We start from the raw sequence: 13,605 nt of genomic DNA, 5'->3' as shown, positions 1-13,605 counted from the left end.
CTATAAAACAAACCAAAAGATGTCAGACAAATGACACAGATTTAGCTTGCAATAGAATACACAAGGAGAGACGAACAAATGGATTAACAAAGTTAACATTACGCTGGTAACACAAAATTTTTTATATCAATGAACTTAAAAAAAAGAGACAAAGTCCTGTTACTAGTAAACAACCATTATGACAAGAGCCCTTACTTTCTTTTTCTTCTGTACTCCTACCATGGCCATAGTCTATTACAGTCTGTGGAGCCACATATGTCGTCTCCGGCTCTACAGTAGAAAATAAGTACAGGTTATATCAAAGTGTATTACTGTATTTAGACTCGACACACGTCGACTCAGGCATCAGTACAGGTTATATCAAAGTGTATTACTGTATTTAGACTCGACACACGTCGACTCAGGCATCAGTACAGGTTATATCAAAGTGTATTACTGTATTTAGACTCGACACACGTCGACTCAGGCATCAGTACAGGTTATATTAGAGGATACTTTTAGACTCTATGTTGAATCATGAATTATCAAAGAATATACAATAACAGCTGTTTGTTGGACTAAACAAATAGCCGGCTTAGAGGGATGGCTTCTTTAATGAAAATTAATGACTGCTAATGAGTTATGTCCCTTTTCTAAGACTATTATTTCTATTGCTATCAATTTTCTATCAATAATTATTGGCTTCACTAAGACTTCCAAGCATGATATATATGAATATATATATATATATATATAAAAGAAATTCGACTGTCCATTACTTGTAAAAGCATGTAAACTGTAAAACTTAAATAAAATAATGCAGGACGGTTGTTGTTCTCTTTGATGTTGGGTTGAAAGGAGGATGAAGTAATTTCACGTAATCATTGGCAATGAAATACATCTCTAATTTACAGCACCTTACAGTACATCTCTAAATTACAGTACCTTACAGTACGTCTCTAAATTACAGAACCTTACAGTACGTCTCTAAATTACAGCAGCTTACAGTACATCTCTAAATCACAGCAGCTTACAGTACATCTCTAAATTACAGTACCTTACAGTACGTCTCTAAATAACAGCACCTTACAGTACAGTGAAACTTCTCCAAACCGGCCCCTCAGAAAACCAGTTCTCCCTGAATATCGGCCGATTTTCAAAGTCCTGGCAGAAATCTTAACATTTCCTTACAAAGAAAGTCTTACAAAACCGGCCACCCCTGAAAACCGGACATCGGCCACTTTTTAAAGTACATTTGTTAACAAACATGTGTAATTTACCCTTAACATACTGGCCACTTTTTGAAGACAATAAAATTTTGGCCAGAGGTTGATCAAGATCGTCCAGGTGTGCAAATTGACTGACCAACTGGCCAGGCCAGAAATTATCAACCGAAGGTGTGAAAAACACTAGTGGCCTCTTTAATTTCTATTGTATACCTGTGCTGTCAAGGGTGTTAATTGATACTTAGCTAATCCAAGAGACCCTTCCAAATTCTGTACAAAAGGTAAAAAACAGTTAGGAACATATTGAATGAATACAGTATCAAACGCCATATTGTTTCACCATACTACATGTATCATATGGATATAAGTGGTATTTAATAAGAAGAAACCCACGACTGTTAATGATAATTATTAAAAGATAGATTAATTTTCTTGGTCTCCATAGACTTAAAATTCCAAGAAATATTAAAATTACAATTTCATATTTACTACTGTACTTTTTAAAAACGTCAAAACAAAATTGTTAATGACATAAGCGATAAATGTAAACAGAGTATTTATAGGTAAGAGGAATTCCAATAATAGGCCTCTGTGTTTTCTTTATGTATCCTGTTGTAGATTTTCAGTTTAAAATTTGATGATTTCAGCGAGAATATTTCTTGTAATTCATAATTACCATTAGGTATAAGCGGACTAATTTAATCTCCACCGATAATTGATCATAGATTACCAGATCAAATTGAACAGTACCTACTTTGTGAATATTGAGATAAAACGTCTATAATTGCTAAATTCTCGGTATACCGGCCATCCCTCTAAACCGGCCGTTTTTTCCGGTCCGAGAGCCGGCCGGTTTAGAGAAGTTTCACTGTATATCTCTAAATTACAGCACCTTACAGTACATATCTAAATTACAGCACCTTAAAGTACATATCTAAATCACAGCACCTTACAATACATCTCTAAATCACAGCAGCTTACGGTACATCTCTAAATTACAGTACCTTACAGTACGTCTCTAAATCACAGCACCTTACAGTACATCTCTAAATCACAGCAGCTTACGGTACATCTCTAAATTACAGTACCTTACAGTACGTCTCTAAATTACAGCACCTTACAGTACATCTCTAAATTACAGTACCTTACAGTACATATCTAAATCACAGCACCTTACAGTACATCTCTAAATCACAGCAGCTTACAGTACATATCTAAATTACAGCACCTTACAGTACATATCTAAATTACAGCACCTTACAGTACATCTCTAAATTACAGCACCTTACAGTACATCTTTAAATTACAGCACCTTACAGTACATCTCTAAATTACAGTACCTTACAGTACATATCTAAATTACAACACCTTACAGTACATATCTAAATTACAGTACCTTACAGTACGTCTCTAAATTACAGCACCTTACAGTACATATCTAAATCACAGCACCTTACAGTACGTCTCTAAATAACAGCACCTTACAGTACATATCTAAATTACAGTACCTTACAGTACGTCTCTAAATTACAGCACCTTACAGTACATATCTAAATCACAGCACCTTACAGTACGTCTCTAAATCACAGCAGCTTACGGTACATCTCTAAATTACAGTACCTTACAGTACATATCTAAATCACAGCAGCTTACGGTACATCTCTAAATTACAGTACCTTACAGTACGTCTCTAAATTACAGCACCTTACAGTACATCTCTAAATTACAGCACCTTACAGTACATCTCTAAATTACAGTACCTTACAGTACATATCTAAATTACAGCACCTTACAGTACATCTCTAAATCACAGCAGCTTACAGTACATATCTAAATCACAGCACCTTACAGTACATATCTAAATTACAGCACCTTACAGTACATATCTAAATTACAGCACCTTACAGTACATCTTGAAATTACAACACCTTACAGTACATCTCTAAATTACAGTACCTTACAGTACATATCTAAATTACAGCAGCTTACAGTACATATCTAAATCACAGCACCTTACAGTACATCTCTAAATCACAGCAGCTTACAGTACATATCTAAATTACAGCACCTTACAGTACATATCTAAATTACAGTACCTTACAGTACATATCTAAATTACAGCACTTTACAGTACATCTTGAAATTACAGCACCTTACAGTACATCTCTAAATTACAGTACCTTACAGTACATATCTAAATTACAGCACCTTACAGTACATATCTAAAGTACAGTACCTTACAGTACGTCTCTAAATTACAGCACCTTACAGTACATATCTAAATCACAGCACCTAACAGTACGTCTCTAAATAACAGCACCTTACAGTACATATCTAAATTACAGTACCTTACAGTACGTCTCTAAATAACAGCACCTTACAGTACATCTCTAAATTACAGTGAGGTACGTCTCTAATTTACAAAACTCAGGGGAACTTTGTGGATTCAGAAATTAAGAAGCATGTATGATAAGGAGTCTAACACTTCTGATTTTGTCACAAATAACCAATCAGTAGCCATGCCCTCCTGGACCGAGCATCAGTAACACCGCCGCCCACAAGGATTTAATAACCGATCAGTAGCCAGGCATTCCTGGACCAAGCATTATTAACATCACCGCCAACAGGGATTTAATAACCAATCAGTGTCAGTGGATGGAGCATCAGTAACACCGCCGCCCACAAGGATTTAATAACCAATCAGTGCCAGTGGACAGAGCATCAATAACACTGCCGCCCACAGGGATTTAATAACCAATCAGCCCCAGTGGATGGAGCATCAGTAACACCGCCGCCCACAAGGATTTAATAACCAATCAGTGCCAGTGGACAGAGCATCAATAACACCGCCGCCCACAGGGATTTAATAACCAATCAGCCCCTGAGGATGGAGCATCAATAACACCGCCGCCCACAAGGATTTAATAACCAATCAGTGCCAATGGACAAAGCATCAATAACACCGCCGCCCACATGGATTTAATAACCAATCAGTGCCAGTGGATCGAGTATCAGTAACACCGCCGCCCACAGGGATTTAAACGTATGGTTTCTTACACCATCACCAACAGCGGTCGTTTTTGTGGGAGAAATTCTGATAAACTGGCCAATGTCAAGTTTTAAGGGGAGAAATGTATTATCATATTTTCTGTAAATGGAGTACACAAGACTTTTACTGGGACATTCAAAATTGGACAATTTCTAAGGGGAGCAGTATAGAGAAGTGTCATTGTATTTTCCCAATTAGTTTTGATACAAATTTTAAAGTTTCGCACTAAATTACCTTAGTAATATGCATTACCTTTTGGCAAGAAATCTGTTGATGACTTGTGAGCATGATCAATGACCTCTGGCTTCTGGTAAGGTCGTTCCTCAGCAGGGGGTGGGGGTCTGTAGGGTTCATAATAATCGCGCCCATAATCGTAAGGTCTACTGCAAGTCAAACACAAGTCTATTTCAATAGATTTACATTCCCAATGCTTTTGCTTTTGATATCTTTAAAACTTGCACTGTTAGTCATCACCTGATGGACTGTTACCTGTGGGAATCATAGTAAGGTCTCCTATCGTATGGATCAGGTGGGGGTGGAGGTCTGCCATACGTGTCAAATCTCCTGTGGTAGGGTTCGTATCTATCATAGTAAGGGTCACGTCGGTCATAATAGGGGTCAGGCGGGGGAGGTCCATAAGGGTCTCGTCTACCATACCTGTCATAATCCTACAGACAGCAATAAAGAGTCATCATAGAAACATGTCCTAACCTAATCTGACATCAATATTCTTGTGCAAATTTTTTTTACTTGACTAGTAACAACATATTGAAACATTTGGATATTCCAGTAATTTTTCAATGTAACATACATTCTTTAATAGTTAATTCCACCTCTTTATGTAATTGTTGTTTAAGATAAGTTTTAAATTTGACCACTTGTACATGAACTGCTGTAAACCAACTTTTATTCACGACAATTTTATTTCGTGATTTGTCAGTCAGTTCTGGTTCCGGTCGACAAATATCCGTGACCGAGATAATCTTAAACAAATAAGTAAGACATTAAAGGACTGTTTCTTGGTGAGAAGTATTCGCAATGATGAGGTTCTTCCGAAAATTAAAGCTCAGATTACAGTACATCTAAAATTGTGTTCTTTGTTCATTTAAAGTCAGACATACCGCAACAGGATGTGGTGCTCTGTATTCATCTCGTTCCCTGTCATAGTAATCCTGTAAAATCAGAATAGTAATCCTGTAAAATCAGAATAGCAATCCTGTAAAATCAGAATAGTACTCCTGTAAAATCAGAATAGTCCAATAGTCAATCTCATTAAATATCATACACAACACAGAATAGTCCAATAGTCAATCTCATGAAATATCACAAAAACACAGAATAGTCCAATAGTCAATCTCATTAAATATCATACACAACACAGAATAGTCCAATAGTCAATCTCATGAAATATCACAAAAACACAGAATAGTCCAATAGTCAACATCATTAAATATCATACCCGACACAGAATAGTCTAATAGTCAACATCATTAAATATCATACACGACACAGAATAGTCTAATAGTCAACATCATTAAATATCATACCCGACACAGAATAGTCAATCTCATTAAATATCACGACACAGAATAGTCCAATAGTCAACGTCATTTAATATCATACATAACACAGAATAGTCCAATAGTCAACGTCATTAAATATCATACACAACACAGAATAGTCCAATAGTCAATCTCATGAAATATCACAAAAACACAGAATAGTCCAATAGTCAATCTCATTAAATATCATACACAACACAGAATAGTCCAATAGTCAATCTCATTAAATATCATACACACAGAATAGTCCAATAGTCAATCTCATTAAATATCATACACAACACAGAATAGTCCAATAGTCAATCTCATTAAATATCATACACAACACAGAATAGTCCAATAGTCAATCTCATTAAATATCATACAAAACAAGAGGCCCATGGGCCACATTGCTCACCTGAGTCACCTTGACCCATCTTTAAAGATTTTTCCTATATATTTGCATGTAAAACTTTTATCCCAATTGTGGCCCCAACTTACCCCTGGGCGTTATGATTTTTACAAACTTGAATCTGCCCTATGTTAGGAAGCTTTCATGTAAATGTAAACTTCTTTGGCCCAATGGTTCTTTTTAAAGATTTTCTCTTTATGTTTGTACGTATAACTTCGATCCACTATTGTGGGGGCGCCCATCCTACCCAAGGGGGCCATGATTTTAACAAACTTGAATCTGCACTATGTCAGGAATCTTTCATGTAAATGTAAAATTTTCTGGCCCAGTGATTCTTCAAAAGATTTTTAATGATTTTCCATACATACATATTTGTATGTAAAACTTTGATCTACTATTGTGGCCCCATTCTACCCATGGGTGTAATGATTTTAACAAACTTGAATATGCACTATGTCAGGAAGCTTTCATGTAAATTTGTACTTTTCTATCCCAGTAGTTCTTGAGAAGAAGATTTTTAAAGATTTTCCCTATATATTTGCATGTAAAAATTTGATCCCTTATTGTGGCCCCATCCTACTCCCAGGGGTCATGATTTTAAAAAACTTGAATCTGTACTATGTCAGGAAGCTTTCATGTAAATTTCAGCTCTTCTGACCCAGTGGTTCTTGAAAAGAAGATTTTTAAATGACCCCACCCTATTTTTGTAATTACCTCCCCTTTGAGGGGGCATGGTCCTTCATTTGAACGAACTTGATTGAAAGCTCTTCATCCAAAGATGCTTTTTGCCAAGTTTGGTTGAAATTTGCCCAGTGGTTCTGGAGAAGAAGTCGAAAATGTAAAAAGTTTACAGACGATGTACAACAAGTGATCAAAAAAGCTCACTTGAGCTAAACAGAATAGTCAAATTGAGTCAATCTCATGAAATATCATATAAAAGCTATGCAAAGCAGGGCATCCCCAGGGATAGACATTGACTTTTTATCTCACTTGCCTTTGGGCAAGTAGACTCTAACATTCCCTTGTCCGAAAATGCTTAACTCTAATACACCTATCAACCAGTAATTTTAATCATCCCCCTTTGCTGGGTCACCCAAAGGTCAATCAGTGAATAGCCAAGTTTTCTTTCTTTACCCTATCAAATGTATTAGAGATTACAACTGCGAATTATAGCAAATTATTTTAAAAGATTTCATACATATTTATGGGTTGCCCCACCCTGGGGCATTATTGTAAGAAGCAGTTACAGTTTCTACAGTCATCTGGCTTAGAATATGTATGATTTCAGTAGGAGTCCCAAAATCTGGCATTCATATCAGAAATATATAAGCAAATCCAAACTATGTTTAATTTGATCCAAAATTGCTTTGTGTTGTATGACAGAAGCATGAAGTTGGCATAAAATTGCCAAAATCAATGAAAACAAGAGGCCCATGGGCCACATCGCTCACCTGAGTCACCTTGGTCCATATCAGAAGATTTTCCATATATATTTGCATGTAAAACCATAGTCCCTATTATGGTCCCAAACCTACCTCTGGAGGCCATGGTTTTTGCAAACTTGAATCTACACTATGTCAGAAAGCTTTCATGTAAATGTGAACTTCTTTGGCCCAATGGTTCTTGAGAAGAAGATTTTAAAAGATTTTTCCCCATCCAATCCCCGGGGTCCATGATTTTAACAAACTTGAATCTGCACTATATCAAAAAAAAAAAAAAAAAAAACGAAAAAAAGACAAAAAAAAAAAAAAAAAAAAAAAAAAAAAACAACTTTCACCCCCTATTGTGGCCCCATCCGATCCCTGGGGGCCATGATTTTAACAATTTAGAATCTGTACTATATCAGGAAGCTTTCATATAAATCTCAGCTTTTCTGGATCAGTGGTTCTTGGGAAGAAGATTTTTCCTATATATTTGCATGTAAAACTTTGACCCCCTATTGTGGCCCCATCCGACCCCCGGGGGCCATGATCTTAACAATTTAGAATCTGCACTATATCAGGAAGCTTTCATATAAATCTCAGCTTTTCTGGCTCAGTGGTTCTTGAGAAGAAGATTTTTAAAGATTTTTCCTATATATTTGTATGTAAAACTTTGATCCCCTATTGTGGCCCCATCCTACCCCAGGGGGTCATGATTTTAACAATTTAAAATCTGCATTATATAAGGAAGCTTTCATATAAATCTCAGCTTTTCTGGCTCCGTGGTTCTTGGGAAGAAGATTTTTAAAGATTTTTGCTATATATTTGTATGTAAAACTTTGACCCCCTATTGTGGCCCCATCCAACCCCTGGGGGCCATGATTTTAACAATTTAGAATCTGCACTATATCAGGGAGCTTTCATATAAATCTCAGCTTTTCTGGCTCAGTGGTTCTTGAGAAGAAGATTTTTAAAGATTTCTCCTATATATTTGTATGTAAAACTTTGACTCCCTATTGTGGCCCCATCCGACCCCCGGGGGCCATGATTTTAATAATTTAGAATCTGCACTATATCAGGAAGCTTTCATATAAATCTCAGCTTTTCTGGCTCAGTGGTTCTTGAGAAGAAGATTTTTAAAGATTTTCCCTATATATTTGTATGTAAAACTTTGATCCCCTATTGTGGCCCCATCCTACCCCAGGGGGCCATGATTTTAACAATTTAGAATCTGCATTATATAAGGAAGCTTTCATATAAATCTCAGATTTTCTGGCTCAGTGGTTCTTGAGAAGATTTTTAAAGATTTTCCCTATATATTTGTATGCAAAACTTTGATCCCCTATTGTGGCCCCATCCGACCCCCAGGGGCCATGATTTTAACAATTTAGAATCTGCACTATCTAATAAAGCTTATCTATAAATTTCTTCTTTTCTGGCCCAGTGGTCCTTGAGAAGAAGATTTTTTAATGACCCTACCCTATTTTTACCTTTTCTTGATTATCTCCCCTTGGAAGGTGGTCTGGCCCTTTATTTTAACAATTCAGAATTCCCTTTACCTAAGGATGTTTAGTGCCAACTTTGGTTGAAATTGGCCCAGTGGTTGTTGAGAAGAAGTTGAAAATGTGAAAAGTTTACAGACGGACGGACGCCGGAATACGGGTGATCAGAAAAGCTCACTTGAGCTTTCAGCTCAGGTGAGCTAAAAATCCATAAATTCAGGGGTTTTCCTTTCAGAAAACATACAGCCCATTCATCAAGCAAATTCATATCTAAATACATTTTCCATATTCTATCATTACACAATATATATTAATTTCATTTTGCTAGACGGATGGGCACACCTTTTCCTATAGCAATAATCTGGATGAAGTTTAACAGTTATCAGGCTCTTTTTGAAAAAAGGCGGGACAGTCTTACTCATAACAAAATAATGCTATCAAATAAGCAATAACTTTGATTGAAGTTGAAATAGTATACTAGGCATATATTTAACTTTATACTTAAAACACAGATCAAGCTTAATTCAAGGCATATATAAAACAGAGACATTTTTGAAACTTTTTATGTACACAATCGTACCTTGTTCTTTGTAGTTGACTGCAATTAATGAAAAAATAACAAATGTCAAAGTTATAGATATGAAATTTACAAAGACAACATAGGGAAATAAGATCTTTTTGCCGGAAAATAGTGGACAAGGACTGTAAATTGTAGCCAAGTGTTGATAATTGTATTTAATTCAAATGCTCAATGTTTTATTTTAATTCAAACAAAAGGCCCATGGGTCACATCGCTTACCTGAGTCATCTTGGCCCATATTTAAAGATTTTCCCTATATACTCGCATGTTAAATTTTCATCTCTATTGTGGCCCCAACCTACCCAAGGTGGCCATGATTTTTACAAATTCAAATCAGCACTATGTCAGGAAGCTTTCATGTAAATATTAACTTCTCTGGCCCGATGGTTCTTGAGAAGTAGATCAAAGATTTTCCCTATATGTTTGCATGTAAAACTTCGATCCTCTATTGTGGCCCCATCCTACACCCGGGGGCCATATCTTAAACAAACTTGAATCTGCACTATGTCAGGAAGCTTTCATGTAAATTTCAGCTCTTCTGACCTAATGGTTCTTGAGAAGAAGATTTTTAAATGACCCCATCCTATTTTTGCATTTTTGTGATTATCTCCCCTTTGAAGGGGGCATGGCCCTTCATTTGAACAAACTTAAAAGCCCTTCTTCCAAGGATGCTTTTTGTCAAGTTGGGTTGAAATTTGCCCAGTGGTTCTGGAGAAGAAGTCGAAAATGTAAAAACTTTACAGACACACGGACAGACAACAGGCAATCAGAAAATCTCACTTGAGCTTTCAGCTCAGGTGAGCTAAAAAGAAATATAAAGTCTTCTTTGTATTTGTAACTCATAAATCGGTTTGGATTAATATTTAATTCATTTAGTTGTAAGAGAGAGAGAGAGGGGTGGAAGGGGGAGGGGTGTCTACATGAACACTATGAGAATTTAGTTTGTCAAATATTGAATTTTTGTCCTTGCTCCTAAGAATTCCCTACCTCTCTATGCCATTTGTCAGGGTGGTCTCCCACTGGTATGACCTCTTCCTGTTCCGGGGGTTGTATCTCCCTCGGCATTACTCCTCCCCTTCCTCTGTAGGGTCTTCTGCCCCTACCTCGCCCTCTCCAATTTGGTCCCCAAGGAGCATGCCATACATCCTCTTTATTCTCATAATTTTCACTGTCTAATACCAAATTAATTACAAATAAATTTTAATTCTATTATTCTTACTGTTATGAGTGACATTTTAAATTTTTAGTTTTTCCTATATTTTCACTAACAATTTGGTTTTTAGAAAACTTGCATAACTGAATATAATTTCAAATGAACAACCACATCATACTTCAACTATGCAATTATTCAAACATAAAATCACACATACCAATTGTATGTTCATCATCTTCTGCTGTATTTTCATATTCACTAGGGACATTTGTAAATTGGTTTGGTCCTGGAACTCTCGGCCCTTGATTATTTTCTGTTGCTCCAGGGCCCTGGTTAGATTCTGGTGCTCTCCATCCTTGATTAGGCCCTGGTGCTCTAGGCCCCAGACCAGGGCCAGGTCCTCTGGGCCATTGATTAGGTCCTGATACTCTGGGTCCTTGTGCTCTGGGTCCTTGATTAGGTCCAGGTGCTCTGAGTCTTTGATTAGGGCTTTGCTCAATTGGACTTGGCCCTCTGGGACCTGCAGCTCTGGGTCCTTGATTATTTGGCCCAGGTGCTCTAGGTCCTTGCTGATTTGGTCCTGGACCCATTTGATCTGAATCCTGACTGGTTTGGTCATGCTGATTTGAAGCATTATCTTGTGGCCCATGCTGGCTTGAAACTGGAGGCTTTTGTTCCTGTTGCTGAATGGGTCCTGGCCCTCTAGGACCCTGTTGATTAGGCCCAGGTCCTCTGGGGCCCTGTTGATTGGGCCCTTGCCCTCTTGGACCTTGTTGATTGGGTCCTTGCCCTCTGGGACCTTGTTGATTGGGTCCAAATCCTCTAGGACCTTGTTGATTGGGTCCAGGTCCTCTTGGACCCTGCTGATTAGGTCCAGGCCCTCTTAGACCCTGTTGATTGGGTCCAGGTCCTCTAGGTCCTTGTTGATTGGGTCCAGGTCCTCTGAGACCCTGTTGATTAGGTCCAGGTCCTCTGGGACCTTGTTGACTGAGTCCAAATCCTCTGGGACCCTGATGATTAGGACCTTGCCCTCTGGGACCCTGTTGATTGGGTCCAGGTCCTCTAGGACCTTGTTGATTGGGTCCAAATCCTCTGGGACCCTGTTGATTAGGTCCAGGTCCTCTGGGACCAAGTTGATTGGGTCCTTGTCCTCTGGGACCCTGCTGATTGGGTCCAGGTCCTCTGGAACCCTGTTGATTAGGTCCAAATCCTCTGGGACCTTGTTGATTGGGTCCAAGTCCTCTGGGACCCTGTTGATTGGGTCCAGGTCCTCTGACTCCTTGTTGGTTTGGTCCAGATCCTCTTGGACCTTGTAATAGCCCTGGCCCTCTAGGACCATGTAGATTAGGGCCAGTCATCCTTGGGACTGCTTGACCAGGGGCTTGTCCTTGTGGACTAGATGCTTTTTGACCTTGTTGAAGTGATTGACCTTCACTTTGTTTGCTGGAAACTTCATCAGATTTCTGCTGTTGCTTGGCATCGTTCTCTGCTGACTCGGATTTGGAGCTGTCAGTCTGATCCGTTTTTTTCTGTGGGGAATCTGGCTCCTTTTTAGGTGTGACTGGTTCTTTTTTGTCTTGATCTTTATTTTCACCAGAATCAGCCACTTTCTGCTCCAACTTTTTAAGTTGGTTGAGGGTCTCCTGCTGTTTTCTCAGTGCCTCTATTTCATCACACACATCAGTGGCTGCACTCTGGAAAGCCAGAAAATAAATACCAAATCCAAAAGTCCTTGAATTTGATATACACTTACCTATATCTATTATCTAAAAACAGCTTACCTTGGAGGCCTCTGAGTGGTTACTGGATCTGAAAATAGCACAAAAAGCCACATATAATTCAACATTCAGAATTCCAAATCTGTATTTTGCAGCATGTAATATGCATTGGTATTTAATAAGCCCTCTTTTGGGGCCTGAAAATTGGGAAAAAATCAGTTCTTGTGTACAATTACTTAATCACCAAGTTTCACCTGAGAAAAAAAATGGTTCCCCCCCCAACATCATATTTTGGAATACAATATGTACCCCTTTACTGTTTCTTTATTCTAAAGACTATGATACTTTGTTTTATTTACATCTTATCTTTAATGTCCGTTATTCTTCATGTTCTTATCCCTTTTCTTTATTTCTGGTGTAGGATACATAAGGATGTTTTGATAAACGTTGCTTTTCTGCATTCGTTTGGACCGCCATTTTGTTCAACTTTAACACAATGCGTTCATGTAAATTTCTCTCAATAACTCATTCCGGTTCGTATTCAACATTCGTATTAAAAAAAAATGACAAAACATCGTTTTTATTAAGTTCTCTTATTACATAAAAAAAAAATCCCACCCCAAACACACCAAAACTATAGACACAAAACGCACACGATACCCAACACTTACACACTTTTCTCACCAACGATAAACACGGAGAACAATTTAAGTGCAATCCACATAAAAAAAATATAATGATGCAAGAAGATTTCATTTACAACGCTAAATGATGGCACTAAAATCACGTGCACATCAAGGGATTTTAGAATGTTCACTGACGTAAATGCCGTGCACGAATCAGCCGATAACACAGGAAAATTTGATGTATGGATGAGATTTACGAACACCCAAGCTGCATGTCCAAACAACGGACGATTTTTTAATTGAACACCTTTAGTCACCTATGTCCAAGCAGTCACCCAACCTGTTTTAACATTGCTACGATAAATCTTGTATTTCATGTTTGGTACCAAAACTGTCCG

The 13,605-nt window shown here is 37.7% G+C and overlaps 1 protein-coding gene across 4 annotated transcripts in view; it reads right to left on the bottom strand.

The window, feature by feature from the left end:
- LOC125649107 (YLP motif-containing protein 1-like) overlaps positions 1 to 13,605 on the bottom strand; it is a 74,805-nt gene that overhangs the window by 37,584 nt on the left and 23,616 nt on the right. For 2 of the 4 annotated variants that reach the window (XM_056166502.1, XM_056166505.1), the window contains exons 5-12: positions 12,645 to 12,672; positions 11,081 to 12,557; positions 10,698 to 10,882; positions 9,711 to 9,728; positions 5,376 to 5,426; positions 4,744 to 4,922; positions 4,507 to 4,637; positions 196 to 270 (exon numbers count right to left, since the gene is read on the bottom strand). In XM_056166502.1, the coding sequence (XP_056022477.1) occupies positions 196 to 270; positions 4,507 to 4,637; positions 4,744 to 4,922; positions 5,376 to 5,426; positions 9,711 to 9,728; positions 10,698 to 10,882; positions 11,081 to 12,557; positions 12,645 to 12,672 (2,144 nt within the window). The remainder of the gene's footprint in view (positions 1 to 195; positions 271 to 4,506; positions 4,638 to 4,743; positions 4,923 to 5,375; positions 5,427 to 9,710; positions 9,729 to 10,697; positions 10,883 to 11,080; positions 12,558 to 12,644; positions 12,673 to 13,605) is intronic. The other 2 variants (XM_056166503.1, XM_056166504.1) reach the window with 2 other exon arrangements.

This window comes from Ostrea edulis, chromosome 5 (assembly GCF_947568905.1).
Source record: "Ostrea edulis chromosome 5, xbOstEdul1.1, whole genome shotgun sequence".
NCBI classification, from domain to species: domain Eukaryota; kingdom Metazoa; phylum Mollusca; class Bivalvia; order Ostreida; family Ostreidae; genus Ostrea; species Ostrea edulis.
The sequence above is the reverse complement of the archived record's forward strand: the minus strand, read 5'-3'. Positions and strand labels throughout refer to the sequence as shown.